General features: G+C 40.9%; 1 protein-coding gene across 2 annotated transcripts in view; it reads left to right on the forward strand.

Moving 5' to 3' along the window:
• The window catches only part of sema6bb (sema domain, transmembrane domain (TM), and cytoplasmic domain, (semaphorin) 6Bb), a 126,309-nt gene that overhangs the window by 37,875 nt on the left and 68,876 nt on the right, over positions 1-19,558 (forward strand). Inside the window, exons 1-3 of one of the 2 annotated variants that reach the window (XM_065955947.1) lie at positions 8,176-8,258; positions 17,513-17,643; positions 18,974-19,088. In XM_065955947.1, coding sequence (XP_065812019.1) covers positions 17,532-17,643; positions 18,974-19,088 — 227 coding nt within the window. In that variant the 5' untranslated portion in view covers positions 8,176-8,258; positions 17,513-17,531. Of the gene's footprint in view, positions 1-8,175; positions 8,259-17,512; positions 17,644-18,973; positions 19,089-19,558 lie in introns of those variants that run through there. The other variant, XM_020632054.3, reaches the window with a different exon arrangement.

The following is a 19,558-nucleotide window of genomic DNA, read 5'->3' on the forward strand; positions in this document are numbered from 1 at the left end:
TATTCAATTGTTTGGGCAATGCCGAAAACATCCACCAGGACAACCCCATGCGATGTGATTACACACACACACACACACACACACACACACACACGCACCTACTGTCTCTGAACATATGGGCCACTCCACACTGCCTCCTACATCTTCCCCTCTCAGCAGCCTTGACATTCGTGGCCAACTGTGCCGTGAAAGGCCTTCTGATGGACCGCCTGAGCTGGTGCTGTTAATTGACGCCATGTCTGATTACACTTTTCACCACGCACACAGGAAGCTGCTGCTGGGCTAGTTGCAAGGCTGCTGTCCAACAAGAAGCTGTAAAAGTGGGTGGATGGTCCTGTCATGCTCATCTCTCCCTCTCGCTCTCTCTCCCTCGCTGTCTCTCTCACACACACACACACACACACGCACACACGCACACACACACACGCACACACACACACGCACACACACACGCACACACACACACACACACACACACACACACACACACACACACACACACACACGCACACGGTAAAATACCCCTGCCGGTCTCTCTCCACCCACCCAGGTGAAGCATGAAAGGAAATTAGCTTTCACCCATATTTCCAGTTCAATTAGTTTTACTAGCTTTTAAAATTGACTTTCAAGAGCGCATTGACTGGAGCTCGTTGTAAAGATTATGAAGTCTTGCTAAAATAAAGATTTATAAAGCATTGTCAGCCTGAAGGTTATTCATCGTGTGGCCTTGGGCTATCTCAAATCCAAAAGGTTTTAGAGAAAACAATCAATGACACCTGCTTACAACAGACTATCAACAAATAAGAATGAACAGAACGCTCTGTGAAGTTTTGTCCTCTGCAGGTGCTGAACCTATGACTACATCCTTTCTAACTTGTCCTTGTAACTGTGATATTTTTTCCTAGAACTGGCAGACAAAGTTCAAGTGGTTATTTTTAGTTTCATATAAGCTCTACATTCAAGTTTGACCATCAGCTTTGTTTTTTTGTTTTTTTTGCGAGAAGCATTTACCCAGGAAGGAAAGATGCCTTCATGGTGAGATAACGAATTCAACTGCATTTGCTCTTTCATTAAACTCTTTCATATGTTACTCATCAATGTCTAATGATCCTGTTTTTTTCTTCTTCTTGCCTCTGATGTGCACCTAATCAGGACGGGTGAAAACTAAAAAAAGAAATCTGAGCCTCCCTATAGGCTCAACCTGTCTCCTCATCATGTTTTATAGTTGCCATCTTTGATCCCTATAAACAGCATCTGGTGCTTTTTGGACTAACCACATCCCCTCCCACTTACAGCAAGACCAGCTAATCGAAAATGCATCCCAACATCTGGTTAGCTCTACACTTTCAGTCACAGCTGCATATCAGCACCACTGGAAATCAAACACATTTTGGATTTACGTGAGGACATAATTTCTCTGCATATTGAGGTTTTCACAGCGTCTTCTGCCCTTGCTGTCTTTCCCCCAAAGGCAGCAGTTCTGTTCTTTTGGCATCCTTTTGTGTAGCAACTTGCCAGGTTACATGTCGTTATTCTCATTACTCAAAACCCCCTTCAAAGGGGTTCAGTCAACACTGCTGGAGGATAAGTGAGGCAGTCTCCTCGGCCTCCTCGGCCTCCTCGGGGAGCTGAAGCTCAGCTCGACGAGTCAACCAGCAATCACAGCAAAAAGCAAATGCAGTCAGAGCCTAACTTCCTATTGTACTTGTGATGGGTTATGGATTTTGGCCCACAGTCTTACGCTGTCTTCACAGGCAGACAGCCTCTACTCACTCAAACTCAAAGTGCTCTGACTGTTGGCTTTTTTGTGCCTTTAGAGAAAGGCTTTGTTTATTTCATCCATTCTCCGCAAAGTATTAATGTCAAACAAGAGTTCTTCACCTTGTTTAGAAAGTTTTCTATTATTGGCAGCAGAGAAGATATGGCCCTAGGCTGACATTGGCACTGGCCAGATGATGCCAAGTGCAGGGGAAAAAGCTGATGGGAGCACGATATCAAATGCTTGAAGTCCTCTAAATTCTTGTAGTACTACTTTTTACAACTGATAGAAAAGGAAGGGTACTTAAACAGGTCAATGTTCAGAATAGATGATGATTTTCTTCTGTATTTAATGGAGTCACTTGGGTGGAGTAGCAATGGCCTAAATAAAATGTTAATGAATCTTTTTTCCATATTTATTTAATAAGGCAAACAAATACCAAAATAAAATCATCTTTATATTGCCCCTTGCTCATTTGGGCTGTTATTAGCCAAAGCTATTAGCTTTGTTAAGCAGATGTATCTAGGATACTCATCTGATTTAAGACGTTTGACAAAGGGATATGTTTGAAAAAACACATTTTAAATGAACTGTTAGCTTGTTGTCCTGTTGGCGAGCAGTAAGTTAACAAGTCAGTTTATAAACTGTTTTATCATCATTTCATACAGTTTGAAATGCTCCACTAGTCCACTCATTATAAATGGATTTAAGACGTGGTGACTTGTGACACAAGAACTTAATTTACAAAGGACTTAGAAAATAAACTGTAAATTAGTGACAGGACTAATGAGTTTGTCAACTGATGTTTAAAAAGCTTGCTAGCTTGGAAAGCTCTTTATTTAGCTCTTATACGTTTTCTATTGAGAACAAACACCATCAGGGAATAACCAGTAGAAACCAGGTGAGAAAGAAAAGAGTCTGCAGAAAGGTCGTGACCAACACTACCATTGTAAGCTATCATTTGCTAGTGTGTATTTGTGATTAGGTAACCAGTTGAAGTAACTCACCAAATAAGTGTATGGTGCTATTACATCAGATAGCTTGTGGCACTGAATAATTGTCTCTGGTTTGAATAGATCTGAATCCCTGAATATCAGATGTCAATATGCATGAATACACTGAAAAGAACTCATGAATGCACTCATGTTGATTTTCATTTTCAACGAGACCCTGCTGGTGTCAATGTCTTGTTGCCATAGCGCCCATGGGCATTGAGGGACTGCAGGGAGAGTGAGAGCAATACATAAAGAGGAGGGAAGAATGAAACAACAGGTTGGATGTTGAGTTTAATGGACCGCCACATCGCTGAATATTTGGTTATTTAAACCTCTGTTCTTGCTTCCTTCATCCCTTTGTCTCTTCCTGCCTTCACTCTTTTTTTTTTGCTCCCCGACAGTCAGCACGACTCAGATTAGCACTGGGCTTTAACCATCTAAAGCTCACAGAGGCTTTGACATATAGCATTAAACAGTTGTTTCTCTTCTCCCTCTTCTCCTCTGGGGCCAGTTCTCTTCAATATAAGAAAAGAGGGAAAGGAAGGACGATTGAAATAGCCATTATGGCATCAGACCCGTAACGCTAGTGGTCTAATTCAGGAGCACACAAATTAATGAACTGTGTCTGTCCTTTTGCAACGCTCTTTAAATCCCATTTAATGCCACTGTAATGGCTAATCTTGTGTCTTTGTGTTTGTGCGGGTTTGTGTCTGTTAAAGAATTGCGGCTCCTGATAAGGGATGTGAATGGACTTCTTTTTTTTTTTATACGGGGGGGAGTGGTATTCAGCAACCCCTTGGGATGGGCTGTGATGGCTGTCCTTATCTTGTCATGAGCCAAACTGTTTCAGCGTGAGAGTGCAGTATTACCACACGGCTGGAGAGGCTGCCTCGCCTCTATCTTCTCATTTGTCTCCAACTGTTCAAATGCAACTCTCTTTTTTTCTTTTCATTTTTATCTCCCTGTGTCATCTCGCTCCGGCTATAAAATTCATTTATGCGCTCTTTCTCTCTTCTTCTCGGAGCTCACCCCCCCTTTCTGACTTTGTCTTTACATCCTCCTTTTCCCTCTCCAGCACCGCCTTCACCTCTACGTAGACATCAGTTCTCTCTGAGCTTTTTGTCTATTGGTTTGGTTTTCCTGTCTGGAAAGAGGTCATCCTGCTCTACATGGTGTTTCCATGTGGCCTGCAGATTTGAGAAAGTTTGACTGAGTTAGACTTGGAAGTTGGAATCCTGATTATACAGAGCTACTGTGGCCTTTGTGCCAGTTAACTTTTTGTATTCTGGAAATCATTAGAATAATTTGATGATGTCCTATCCTTTTTTTTTAAGAAATAAGAGACCTCAACATTTCAAACTTGTTCAGTTTTTCTCAAACAGTTTGAAAAGTATTTTTTTTATAACTAGTCTCATTCTCTGACATGTTCCATATTTCATATTCAGACTTTGTATCATATTTGAATGGGAAGTCAAATCCAAAGCTCCCAAGGCGAGATAGGACTTAATCAAAATGTTTTGACTGTGCTAATATTGAATTATGACAGCCTTCATGCTCTTAGGCTGGACTTCTTTGTAGATCAGAAAACTGAGCCTGACATATTGGCAAGGGACTATTGAATAGTTGTGTTTCTCACATGGGCACAAAGAACAGGGGCCGTGGGGGAGAGAGAGAGAGTGAAAGCTGGAGCCCGACAAAGTGGCCTCGGGGCATCATTGCAGCTGTGAAAACCCCGAGATCTGTCAATAGTTGTTGTTGCAGGATCAATCTAGGCCGTGAGCATTGCTTTGCTCTATATGTTCATGTGAGCCAAAATCTTTATGCTACTTCCCACAGTGTTAACAGGGCACTGCTGTGCAGGAATTAATGACATTTTCCTAAAGTGTGAGAAACGCCATGACGGATCATTAAGAACAGCATATGATTGTAAAACTTTATTTTTTAGGTTTGACATCATTGTCTTTTTGTTTTTGGGGGCTTTTTGTGCCTTTATTGTAGCGATAGGATAGTGGATAGAGTTGGAAATCAGGGAAAGAAGTCATTTAAGGATACCTTTCCAAGAGAAAAGGACAGCTGTCATTAAAAGTAAAGCATGAACAACAAGATTCCTTCAAGATGTCGTGTCGCCGTGTTGGCATGTCGGCATGTCGGCTTGTCCTCACCCCCCCGACACTGTAAACGTAGGGGAAACACTGTGTTCTTTTAACTTTTTTTTGTGCTGTGACTGTTTGGAATGCAGTTGGCTGTTGGAAATGTTGTACGCTGCTATTTTCTAACTGTGCTGTTTGTCCTTTTAACACTGACCTTTCCTTTCCTTTTACCTTTCCTTTTCGTCAAGTATGAGACAACTATCTGTGTTGGCATGAAATATGCTTGAATGGAGCCAATGAATCATTTGAATGAATCATAATACAACAGCAAAGATTTGAGGTAACATCAATTTGATTGTTCAGACAAATAGCCCAGAGAGAAGTTCAGCTTGAGCCCTTGTTGGGGGGGGGGGTTTCTAAGTGTACTGAAGCTCTTGATGTGTACACCTACACTTACTGAATGCATCTTGTTTACATTCCCTCAGGGCTGTTCAAAGTCGTTCTTAAATTTGTTGGAATCTTAAGCGGAAGTGGATCAGGCGGGTTTTAAGGAAAGCGGGTAAATGCAGACACATTACACACAGCTCCTGAAACTCAGTGAACATCACAGATTGAGGATACACAGCTCTGACTATCCAAAGGAGGAATGCTCCTTTCATAAAAAAAAAAAAAATTGGACAACACTTGCCTGAAGCGTTCGCCTCCTTTTCGGATTTGAAGGGGTAAACTTAAGCTCCAGGGTATTTGTTTGGATATTCCCGCAGGATGAAACTGTTAGAGAAATAATTCTGTGGAAAGTCAAACCAGGCAATTTCCTCAACGCCTTGTTGTTTGTCCTCCTCTCAGTGTTTTTAAATGGCAGCCTCTGTCAAGAGCAGCAGCAGGGGGCTCAGTCTCGTCCTGCCTGTTTGGCTCTGCAGTGTTATACCCTGTTGCTCAAAAATCCGTAGATAGACCAATCAATGGACGAGCCACTTACCCTGTTATTCAGAGAACAAAATAATGTCTGTAGCTAGCAATCTGGCGAATTGGAAGGAGCACAAAGAACCCGTGTGCAATAGAAGAGCCTTAATGGGGAGTTTGTGAGAGAGGGATGATGTAGCTGTGTGTTTGATTCTTGTTTTGTGGGATTTAAAAAGCCCAGATCAGCTGCTTGGTTCCTCTTCACTGACTCCATGACAGGTAACAAAGATAGAACAGTTCCAACGTACGGCCTTTCAGCCTCACATATGCTTGGGGATGCATTATGCTCAGGCTGTCCTCATCAATTGACCATATTCACATGGTGGCCATTTTTCTCTCGACATCTTGCTCACGGTGGGAAGAACAGATTCTGTTGTAATGGTGCACTTGAGTTTGTTAGGTTTTAACACTATTTATTTATAGAAAATGACAAACACTTATCTTCATCCCCTCTCATTGATTGATCAGGAACTGAGAAGACTTTATGTTCCTCTTGAGAAAACTTGAGAGCTTCTGTTTGGTAAGTCCAAACTGCTTATTTTAGCATTCACCACTCTCCAGAGAATGTAAGTGGGAAGAGCCTGTAAGGTAGTGTTCAACGGTTTAGAAACAACCTGTTAAGTCTTAAATTAACAAACATTTGATCATATTTGTTTTTAAATGTCTTGTTATTGGACAGGACAGCTATATAGAGACGGATTTGAACCCATGGCCGCTGTGACGAGGACTACACCCTCTGTGCATGTGCCACCACGACACAAATTGACATTACGTTAACTAGGAAGTAAAGTGAAGTTTTATGAGCTATTCACCTACAGTCTCCCCAGATTTTTAGAGTCAGTTATCACAACAGTTACCGATGAACCTCGGAGCAGTTGAATTATAATGGTTTTTAAATAGCCGACAATAGTTATCTCTGCATTTATATGATTTCAAACCTGGTACACATGACATTTTAACAGCATTCCTGGCTTCCATCCTGATCATGACATTAGAAGTAACAGCACCAATGTCCCACATGTTGATCTGCTATTCTTGTGTTTCATGTCATATAAGTGAAAGCTCACCAAAACATTGCTCAGTCTGGGCTTGACATTTTCTCTTTTGTTTTATTCAATTAACGTGGCAGGGGGGGCATTGACTTCCGAAGGGAAATGGCTTTTATTTATTTGATCCCCTCCATGAGATACCAGGTACTTTAACATTGTAGCATGTCACTGTAATCGTAGACCAAGCTATGGAGACTCCAGCTTGAGCCAGATTTTATGCAAACTGGAATTGATGTTACTGGGTGAGTGAACAGGGAAAAACCCCATTGAGATGTTATCTCTTAAGTGTGTCATGTGAATGCATGTATTTTTAAGTGCCACATGGTGTAAGGAGCCTTGTGGGGAAAAGTGAAGAAAAGAAGTTGTTAACCATAACATGTCTTCTTTTGACAGTCTGCCTGGGTTATTAAGGTCAAGGAAGCAACATCTCTTTCAATGTGTGTCTCGGTCTTCCTCCATTGTTTCATAAAGCTAAAAGGCCTCTTTTGTGCTTGAACGCTTCACATTGAATGGAGACCCTCTTGCTTATAATTGACTGCACTCACAACACTTCTTTATGTCCTCCTTCTCTCCTAATTTCCCCTTCCCTCGGCCCCCTTGTCCTCTGTCTCACCATTGTTATCGCACTCTGCGCTGACATGACCAACTCCCCCCACATCATGACTTATAACAGAGCACTTGGGTTGGAGAACGTCTTAGAAGCCGTCTCTGTAAACACATAACTCGCCATATCTCACACCGCATAGCTCACCCTCCCCTACCCATCCTGCCACCCCCCCCCCTTCCCCTTTTTCTCCCTTCACTTCGGCTTTCCATTTCTTGTTCCTTTAAAACTCATTCTGTGAAACTCGTCCAGCAACCCACAGCCACCCACTCTCACACAGTCGCCACAACCAAATCCACTTAAACCCAGTCACAAACAGATCCCAAAAAGCCTCATAGCAGTTTGGTTTTGGAGAAGAGGAGGGGAGGGTGGCAGGAGGAAGAGGGAGGGGGGGGGGGGGGAAAGAGGGCGATGAAATGTCAGGCCTCTGGGTAAAAGTGAGAGATCTTCACCGAGCCTTTCTAAATAAACCATCCCATTTTAAATCCCATCAGTCTAACTGAAGGGGGGGTGCATTAAAAAGAAAGAGCAAAAAAAAGGGACGACACGATTTGCTTTGATGGCGGGGGGGGGGGGCTCTAGCACAGAAGAGAAGGGGGAGAAGGAGAGGAATGTGAGATAAACACAGCGAGGTAGAGGTGGAGAAAAGGGGCGTGACAAGAGGAAAGACAGAGTGGAGAGAAGAGATGCAGATAGACACAGAGAGACGGAGACACAAGGAGTGAGAGCTGGAAAGATAGAGACATATATGGCTTGGCTGGCAGCTTCCTTCGCTGATTAACATGCCTCTCAGACACGGTGAGAGGGATCAAACTCACACACACAGCCAGGCCTGGGAGTTGTGCCTGCAATGCGATGATAGTGTGTGTGTATATGTGTGACTTCTTTCTGTTTGTTTGTTGTGACTCTGGATCTTCTGCAGGCATGTGGTTTTGTTCGCAGCTGCCTGGTGCGCGCAGTTGTCAAATGGAGATGTCTGTTGATTGACACCGCAGTGTGTGAGCGTGATTGTGTTTGTGTGTCTGGGAACCACATGAGATGTGACATTCAAAGCAACAGGGACAGATAAAGCAGAATAGGGACCCTGGCTTAACAGAAGTTGGTGAACTTCAATTGAAAATGATACAGGTGGAATCTATCAGACTAAACTGGATGAGCAGGTGGCAGATTTTGCAAGACGGGAAAATGAATAGGAGCCAAAATGTAATGGTGAAAAGAGGAAATGAGGGATAGAAGGATGCATTTCTGAGTCCAGGCTGCTGTTGGCTTGTGTGTACGTGAGCCTCAGTGTGAAATCAAAAGGTTGGCAGACTAACATGTCGGACTTCCGCTTTGAGAAGTAACTGTGCCTCTGTGTCTGTGTCTGAAAAGAGAAAATTGCTTTTAGGTTCTGTTTATGTTGGGGGCGTTCGCAGTGACAGGATGATTTCCCTGTGATATTTGCCGTTATAAATAAAAAAAAAACTGGACACAGCTGAATCATGTTGATCGCAGCATATAACAATTCCTCAAAGGGAATTATTTCACCATCCACTTTGTATTGAAAATGTCGATCTCAACAGTATAAACCAGGCAGTAGCTTCATTTCCAGTTTCATGCAGAGTACATAGAGGGAAGATAGAGGGAGAGAAGGTAAACATCTTTAGTATGCAGTGATGTTGGGAAGCCTAAATTGTATACAGTCCACCCTGAGTTACTTTCAGTTTGCTTTTTCACACATTGCATTATGTTACACTATCTGTGAATCATACAGTGTCACCTTTCAGATTCTTTGTCCAACCACTTTTTAATCAGTTGAGTAACTGATTATCAGCAGGTTATTGGGAACTATTAGTGGTACTTATGTGTAGTTTTTTCCATTGCTCTCTTCTTTCCCCTAAATATTCTGCTTTTTGCCCACCACCCAACCTCTTGACCCCACTGACAGTCACTTGTTGCCATTACAATAAATCCACCTCTCCCTCTGGTTCACAAGCAAGAAGGGCAAACAGCCTCTGCAAGGGAACATATTGCCCTATTGAGTTACTCCTGAGTATTTATGCAAGATAATTCATGTCCTTGGGGGAAATTTTAGCAGAATAATCACATCAAGAGGGATTCTGTCATGCTGCAGAACCTTTTATTGCCATTAGCAAGGTTTCTGTATTATTTATAACCATGCTGGAGATTATCGCCTTGTGTGTTTTCCTTTACTGGCTTTATGGAGCCTCCAGCAAGTGATGGATGGAGTTGCTTTTAGCCTCCTGTCAGTCACAGAGTGTGTTTTTTCCTTCAATTTTACTGCAGTGTAGCTCTGGTTCCTCCTACGTGGATGGTTTGAGCATGATTTATGGCCTTGGCCCCCGATCCCTGCCCTGCTAATGATAGTTGTAAACTGGTTGGAAGCTAAAGGTCACGTCTATCTCTGAAGTTGTGATGTGACATGATGTTTCTCCTTTTTCTTGTGAAGCTTGCTGATGCTAAAAAGATGAAAAGCAAGGAGTTGTGCACTGTAGGACGAAGACAAGATTTCTCACCCACTCCTTTTAGAGAATCTTCCTCCTGAAACACAGACCTATAATTACCTGCAGACTCAGGCAGACGATGTCAGATTGTGCTGCAAATCTTTTCTCCCTAGAGTTGCAGTAGCAGTAGCTGTAAATTTCAGTACTGTGAAGGTTGATGACAGTGACAGAACTCTATGCAGAGCTCTAACAATACTCAAAAATATCCATTCATCAACAATAGGCTTTAACAGGTCCATGCTCCATCATGTACCACTCTGTAGTCGGGCTACAGCTGCCTGTTAATGGGAGCACATTAACTGTAGATAGTAAGAGTCAGAGATTATCTTATTCTGGCACCAACCTTTAAATCCCCTGAAATTATATATCCATTAAACACATGGTGCCCTTTAAAGAAGATACAGTTCTGTCTGATGAAACAGGCCCCATTTCAGGTAGCAGAGACAGACGACATGATCTCATGGTCTCATTCTGATTAAAAGACGAGTGTTACAGAAATGTTTTGTCTTTCTGCACATGCTGCACATATTTCCCACTACATAAATCCATGGTGTTTCTCACTGCATGGGAAAATCAGTGTTCTGTGCACAAAGGTCACTCTTCATTTTTCATTTACTGTGCACTCCCCCTCTTTTTTTCCTCACTCGACCTTTTCTCTGTTTCTCGCTCTCTCTCTCTTTAAATATGTGCAATGTTATTGAGGCTCCAGGATTTCATGGTGGTGCAAATATCTAGTAAACAGACCCCGGGTCTCTCCAGTTCTAAGCAAAGGGATGAACTCGCGTGCACATTTTCTGTGGTGGAGGGGATTCCTACACCGTTCTTACATTAAGCCATAGAGAGATAGAGAGGGAAGACTGTGGTTGGCTTAAGTGAAGGCACAATGCTCTGAGGAGATGTTTGTGTTGGTGGTTTGTTGTATGTATATCTGTGTCGGGTAAATAGTACATATGTTTTTGTTTGTGTGCATCTACGCCAGGGAGTCAAAAGGCTAACTGCCTGACTTACAAAACAGATTTAAGGTGGTTTTCAGGAAAGCAAAGCAGGGCATAGAAATCTTTATTCATGTAGAACATTTTACTCTAGGGAGATGCAATGCACAAACAAACAACATGAACAATAAGATGTAGTTTAAAACACAAAACACAGCAAAACTAATCAAATGCACTGGGGAAAACAAGTGTTTTCACTTTCCTTTTTCACATTGTTAATGTTAAAGAGCAACTAATGCAAGGTGGCAAAGTATCCTAGCAGCGAGGGCCGTAAAACAAGAAAACCAGGGTTGTGAACATTGATTTTAAACCTTGAAGAACCAGAGGGCATGTGAAGGCTAGCCACGGAGATGAGAATAGGGGGAAGAGAAGGTGAGAGAGGTACTCTCTATGGAGTAGGGTTTTTAGAGACAAGAGGAAAATTTGTATTATTTAAACCTACTGGTAGCCATTAAAAAAAATAACCCATGATTGAGACTTGTTCATTTTTGTTTTGACCCAGGCATTTAAAATATCATATTGAGCCTTAAGGCAGGTCATCAGAAAGATGTTTTAGAAGAATAACAAACTAGCCCAGTATCCAATTAAATGTTGTCTTTTAGACAATCAATCTCAAGATGAAATTGCCATGCCAATATTCAAGCAAAAGAGGAGTGTGTTACAGATGTCATTAAAATATAATATTTCTAACTCTACACCCCTACATTACTTTGATTGTTGAACAAGGCTTAAAATGTTAATTCAGGCCCTGTCCAACATTTTCGTCAGATTTCATAAAAGGCTGCATTATAACATTTCTTCATGCAGACAGTAGTACTTCCCAAGAAATGCAAACATGGTTTTGTACGTAAGATTTCAAAAAAACAAACTTGAGAACTCCAGGAGGAAGGAAAAGGAAATAAAAGGTACTGAATAACAGTGTGTCATCTGTTCGTCTTATGAGGTCTCGAGGTGACATGTACAGACGGAAAAGAAACGGTCCAAATATTGACCCCTGAGTGACTCCAACTCTTATACAGATCTGTATAGAGATATACAGAAAATTGTCATCCCTTAAGGGGTTGCAGATAAATCTGCTAAGCACTGGCTCACTATTGGCTTTATGCTTTTCTTTTCAGTTTCTTTGTTTTTTTCTGTCTCGCTCATTCCAGACATTCTTTGGCCTCCCTCTCTCAATGTCCCTTGTTATTCCCCCTGTTTGAATGTCTCTCTTTCACCTCTGTTTGTCTTCATCACTCCCTGTAGTGCATTATTTTCTCTTTTACTTTGTCCTGCCTTATCCTCTATCTATACTCTCCAAACTCTTTATAGATTCTAGTTTTTTTTTCTTTACATTAAATCCTCCAGTCTGGCCATGTTACTTACGACTTGGGCTTCTTCAGATTCCTCCCCACGTCCCTGTCTCATTTCATGTTAATTCTGATTCACGGCATGTCAAACTGCATCAGAAAAGCACTTGTTATTGATTGTACACACTCCATAAAGCAGCTTCTGTCTCTTTGCTTTGACAATTAGGCCAGTTTCTTTAAAATATAAGGGATTTCCTTAAGTCCATATTAAAAAAATGTAAACAATCATAAAATCTTCCACTGCTTACATAATATACTTTCACATGTACCAAACTCTGAAGGCCATCTCAGGGATGTGGAACAATAAAAGCAGATCAAAGTGCAGCTTACCCTGATGCCTGAGGCAAAGGAGTATTTCTTTGAGTATCAGTTCCTCTTTAAATGTTATTAAGTGTTTTCAGTTTCAAGTTCAAAGTCTTTTGATAGTTTGAGTCTGCCTCCCTTACAATAACAAAGGTTATAAAGGCTTAAAACTCTTTAGGTTGTTGCTAGCTTTCCTCCAGTATAATGTCCTTTTGCAGACCTTTAAATGCTGTGAATTGCACTAAATCAGGATGATGTTATCTTCAATTACCACTGTATCTTCCACTGCTATCATTTCACAAGGACAAACCGTGTATTTGAGAATATTTTAATCATAATTCAAATTGCACACTTTGTGCTGCAATTAGCATTTGCAGAAAGCCAGAGCTGATACTGCGCTCAAACATTTACACTTATTGATTAAATTGGGGTAGCACAAGCAAGCTGACTGAATACATATCCAACAGACAAAGTGCAACATGTATTTGAACTTTTGTTCTGCAGCATCTGATAAAAGTCCAATGATTGGTCCAATACTAGCTTTGTTTCAGTTTTTTTTACACATGGCTCTTTAGCCATAGAGCTTTAGCTAAACACAACTCCTCATTTATTAAAGTCTTTGTGTTGAACCAAAGCAGTCAGCTGAGCTGAGACACTGTGAATTTAGTATTGACACAGTCCCCTTACACTTACATATCAAGTCATCATATCAATTGTAATTAACTCAATTTTATATTTATATCTTAAATCTGAGCAGAATCCTTAAAGTATAGAACAAACATAAATAATGCAGTATAAAAAGACAATTGGCATCATAAAAGCTTTATTAAAGTGAAAAAACATAGAAGTTGTAATTCATTCTCAACAGGCGTTTTGAAGAGATGCTTAACCAAGGGTGTGAGAAGGGATAATTTCAGACTAGAGTACTGTGTTCTAGCTGTTCTGTACCTTTGTACAACACTTGGCAGCCTCTTTGTTCAATATTTTACTCACAAAACCACATTGTCCCCATTAATGCTGTTCTATTTCATTACCATTTTCCTCTTTATCTAGGACACACATAATCTTAGTTTTCTTTCAACCCTCCAAAAACACATTGATAGCATGCACATTAACAGAACAGAGGTTGAGGAAGAGCGAGAGAGAAACGAAGGTATAACAAGATGATGAAAGGGAAGATATTTGAGAGACTAAGAAGGAGAGAAAGTGAGAGTCATGGCAACTGTTGAAAGTGAAAAGAGTGTTTCTGTGCAAAGTACCTTCATTTGGTGATGAGGTGTTCTATTTGCATGAAAAGACCACAAACCCCTGCAGCAAAGGGTCACTATATCTGCATAAACAGTGTCTTATTCAGAACACTACAGTCCTCATTAGGGCTTTACTAAAGACACTTTTGGTTCGCTTGTGATTCGTTATTATCGTTTTTCAGTTGACCATAGTTGGATCATTTACTAGTGGCACATTCCCAAACACAACCATCCACCTAAAAATCCACTTTTAGCATGGCTAAATGATGTGTAGTGGCTTTGTGTTTGGAAGAGCTTGCTTAAACAACCACAATCAACATGATCTAGGGCTGTTGAAAGGACTACTTAACAAGTCTGTGAAATCCTGTTGAAGCGACTGGAACAATGATGGCGAAGTCAGGTGTCCTGTTTCATTGATAGTCAACAAAAGCTAGCTGAAGTAGAGGAGAGACTTTCAAGCTCAGGCTGAAGTTTCACTCAATTTATCTTTTGCATTTTTCCTCCTCTACATCACTTGCCATCTGTGTAAACTTGGCATCCATACAATAAAGACTGTTGGGGTGGTGCCTGAAATGAAGCTCAATTGCTGAATATGTTTGTCACAACACTGGAAACAATAGATCCTTTGGTGAAAGAACTGACACAATAATCTGCCGCCAACAGCGCAGTTTTTTAATGTTTCTTAAATCCTTGTAGCCCACACATTATGCCTGCCTCAAAATGACTTCAGTGACATCTTCTGCCATTTCAATTTCGAAACACAGAGTGCTATAGCACCCTGGGGTGGAATATTTTGGATTAGTGTCTTTTCCTAAAACGTATATGTGACTTGTAGTATGCGCTGTTCAGTGATAATGGCGTACTACTGCACAGCGTGTGTTATGCAGCGAGGCTTTTTGAATGGACTTGGCTGCAGCCATTTGTCATAATTACAGTGATGCTTTGGCTCTGAACCATTCTTGCACCCATATACACAACAACACACACGCTTCATACTGGTCTATCTACTTATTCTGCTGTCCTATGAAATTGTATAGCCCAGGGTGTCTAATTATACTAATCGAATGCGTACCGCCTGACATTTATTCATACATTATTAATAGCAGAAACAATAGAATCTCTGATTGGATATACTGACTTCCTGACTTCTCATCTCCCCTCTCTCTCGCTCTCTCTCTCTCTCCTAATGTCTCTTACTTATCTCTCACTCCATCTCTCTCTCTCCCTCTCTCTACCCTGTGACCTCCTTTCTTTTCTCAATGACTCTTTACCCTTCACCTCCTGTAATTTGGCTTGTGGGTGTTGAGTAATTAGCATGCCGCCCACTTTTATACTGATGTCAGAGCAGGGAATTTGAGAAATGTCCCATAAAGATTATGTGTCCTGATAAGGTTATGTCCGGGACTCCATTAAAGAGATGGGCGACACAAAGGCTGTTGTATTCTTCAGGGAAAAGAGCGAGTGAATGAAAAGAGAGAGAACAACAGAAACTGAATCTGAGTAAGAAACTATGACTCCTTTGTTGCATTTCTAGGTATTCCTTCTCTGTTGAACTTTTTGCTTTCAATGAAATATTATATTTTACAGTTTAACTTGTGAATTTACACTATTTGGCCAATGTTGTTGAATCCATTTTATATGTTTACTTTTGGCCTTTCTCTGGGACTGTTTTTCATGGAGAAACAAGATCCCTTATTTCCAAGTCTCAGGGAATTCTGTAGGAGGGACGACACCTTTTTTAGGAAACATTTCTAAAAAAAAAGTTTCTTTCACAAATGTTAAAATGCCACCAAAAGCCTAAGATGGTTCAGTAGCATTTGTTGGTTTAAGTTAGCAAACTTTAGGTGTACAACTGACAGATATCTTTAAGCATTTATCATTACTTTGGTGTACTGTTGTCTTGTTTTGACAGTATACAATGTTTCATATTTGTATCCCCACAATGTGTCCATTCCTCATATCAAAAGATATTTTGTTTTCAAAGTTTGATTCCAATTTTGTGGCAACTTTTAAGGGGTTAAAAGTTTCTGTTTTAACTTGATAATGAACCTGTGCAAAGAAAATGGCAAATAAAGAATTGGCTTAACCTGTTCGGCATTCAAGAACATTACCGGCTAACCCAAACCCCTACAGCACCTTACAGTATCTGAGGCCCAAACGTGACTGTCCTCTTCTGGCTGAATGGGAACAAATCTCTGAAGCCAGACAGACGATACTACGAAGTGAGGTTCTAGTGTTGGTAGTATTTATGATATTACACTCTTCACTATTACAGTTGTTATAATTGTTTTCAATTATGAAAAGTATAAATGTATCATATTTCATGTTTGAGTGCAGTAACTTAAGTTACAATGCAGTACTTATTTTATTGCCTTCAAAACTAAAGAGTAATGTAGTTAAACAGAGACAGTCAAAGAGAAGTCAAGACTGAAACATTGAGGAGAGGTGCACAGTGTATACACCACACAATCAGCAGACTGTTTGTGTTACATTGTTTTACACCTTGTGCACTTGTGACCACAGTAAAATGCTGAGGAGTTTTGCATAGAGAAATACGACCTGAAGTATTCAAATCTGAGTTGTTGAAAGTGTGCATGAAATGTTTTGTTTGCGGCAGAGGGGATTGGAAGAGGTCTCCACTTGATTTTCAAAACAAATTACTCGACGTTGCATTCTGAATAACATTACAACCAGATGAAAGTGGAAGTAAAGGGGTTTAGTGAATTACAGTGTGAAATTTCTAGTAAAGAACAATCCCATGCTAGAGAATGTAAGCAGGAGGAAAAATTGAGAGATGATTACGGATGAGTCAGAGCTCAGGATAATAGCACCTTAAATCAAATTGTCCGTGTGATGCACACTGGATTCCACCACACTCACGCTACAGCAGTACATTTGCAGTGACCGAGTGCAGCGATAGCGGCCAGCCAGTCATGCCATCTGAGGTTTGTGGCTGAAGTCGATTGTATTCCTGAGAGCTTTTTCCTCTGCCAGGCAGAGTGCTTGATGCATTTTCAAGATGGATCATGTAGGGTAACTTAATTTGGGTATCATTTGTAATTTCCCATGAATCACGTCCGAGCTCTGTGCTTCTGTACTGCCCGATGAAAAATACAGATAGTTTAGCTCCGCCATCAGAGAGCTGCTGCGCACTGCTGGACAGCATTTCATTTAAGTAACTACTTTGCTTCCTTTCTCATCACTTTCATATCCTAGATAATACTTGATGTCTCGAGTGTTAAGTATTTTGATCACTCTCTGCCTGTACAGATTAACCAGCTATAGCACACATTGCTCATTGTCTTGCCCAAAATTCTTCTCCTTCGCCTCTAATTTTCCCAGATTTGTCATAGACCGTGTGATGTTTCATGTGGTCATGTTGTTTTCTGCCTCATTCAGGTCTGACTGGACACTTGTCCATCAGTGAATGACCTAATCCTTCCTTCTGAATAGCTATTTATCTCCTCTTATATCAAAGTGAGGCGATAAAGATGTTGTGATAAAACGTAAAAGGGGCGTCATTCCAGAAACCACGGAGCAAGTTACTTACTTAGTGATTTAGTGTTTCAAGTTTCTATTTCATTTTATGTCTAAATTCTATGCCTCATTTTGAGGCCACTCATCCCCTTTTTCCCATCTTCTTTTAAATTTCCACAGACTCTGCCGTTCTGTTGCTATGGCAACCGTGGCCCCTCCCTCCTTCTTCCTCCTGCTTTTTTGTCTGCTCCAGACGACCAGCTCGGCTTTTCCAGAGGAGCCGGGACCCCTCAACTACATCCCCACAGAAGGTAATGGCCGCCTGACTTTTCTCGCCCTAAAGACTCTTGCTTCTCTACGTGTGGGGTCACGACCTGACAGGGAAAGTGTTGAATTGTGGGAGGTACATGGAGGAGGTTATAGGTCATGGTGTGGGGCTGTGGCAGTCAGACGTCTAAGGGTGTTGACTGGTGTCCAAGTCAGGAGGTGTGGGGTCGCACTCAGGAATGAGGAAGGGGCTTTCACATTCAGGACTTTCCCACACACACACACACACACACACACACACACACACACACACACACACACACACACACACACACACACACACATACTGACCCTCAAGAGACACAGTGCCTTACACACTCAGACTTTGAGACTCCATATCAACCTGGCAGTCTCCAGCTCAGACCAGACGCTGATTGATTGCAGTTCGATAATATTGATTGATAGTTTCCCAGCTGAGTCCAGACCCTTCTCAACGTATCGAAGCTCAACAGTGGAGTGTAGATGTAGTTGAAAACGCAGGTTCATGTGGATGGACTGAAAAGAAAAGTAGAAAGAGAGGTGTTGGACAGTCAGAGAAAAATAAAGATTCTGCAAAAAACAGGAATGGAAATGCTAATGCAGAAAATTACAGGATGGAAATAAAGAAAAAGCATACAAAAAGATAGATGTGAATAAAAAGTAGAAAACAGATGAATGCACTTTAGGCTAGCATCAAAAGAAGTAATGATGGAAAGGCAGAGGTGGTTAAGAAAATGAAAGATGAAGAGCTCTCTCATATACCTCAGTCAAGGTCAAAGGCAGATATCCATGCTTGATTTACATAACAATCCATCTATTTTATATAGAAATCTCATTTTTGTGTCTCTTTTCATTCATTTTTTTTTTTTTTTTTTTTACTGTTTTTGCACATCTGGGGACAACATTAAAAAAACATACTGAATGGGTCCTCCACTTCTATCTTCCCCGTAAGGTCTCCATCCTCCTACAGAATTCCTCATACTCTAAAAATAATATGGTTTACCTTTTTGCTGTTCTTCAAATGTCACAAGTTTCCATTTGACTCACATTTTCTATTATCAGAATCGTGTGGCAGATGATGCATGTATTGCCAACATTTTGCAGTGACATATGAGGTTTAGCTCTGCCATCTTTCAGATTGTTTGTGCTCTGCTCTGTGCCCCTGTGCGCTGAATGTAACAGACATGGTTGTCTTTCAAATGCAGATCTCAAACTTTGTCTCCACAGGACCTTTAATGCCCGTCACAAAAAAAAAAAAAAATGGATCTTGTCTACATTTTTCAAAGATAGCTGTCAGCTTGGGATCAGACATTGTGTGTTTTGTTTCACTGACAGTGGTGAGAAGACATGCAGTGTTTCTGGGCCGACCTCATCGAACATGGCTGAGACAAGAACCTCTACACATCCAGCGGGTCCTCCAAGTGAACCGAACACTCTACATAGGAGCTAGGTACAATCCTTGTCTGCACATACATTCATGATAATAAACGTACATATAAATGATTCCTTTGTGGCTCTATCTACAGGGACAATAAGCTTTCAGACTCTGGTGAAATGCCTTTGAATGCTTGCGTCACGCACATATACAAGTACAAATATAGCTCTGTCTGAGACATTTTCAGCTTTGATGTCTGTTGGATTGTCTGTTATCACTACATTTGTTGCCAGGCAACAAAATCAGACATTTTCATTGGGCTTTATTTTAGGAGTAACAGTGGGTGAGCCTCATACCTAAATGTACGCTGAAAACATCTAATCAGTATTACTGGAGAGGTAAAGGTGCAATGATGATTTTATGAATTATGAGGGGATTAAATACTAATATACGATACTAATACGAATATTTACTATATATATATTGTAACACTTGGTCTGTGTTTTCAAAAAGCCTACTATTGACATGATAATGTGCTAAGATAA

The sequence above is a fragment of the Labrus bergylta genome, chromosome 6 (genome assembly GCF_963930695.1).
Source record: "Labrus bergylta chromosome 6, fLabBer1.1, whole genome shotgun sequence".
Taxonomy (NCBI): Eukaryota; Metazoa; Chordata; class Actinopteri; order Labriformes; family Labridae; genus Labrus; species Labrus bergylta.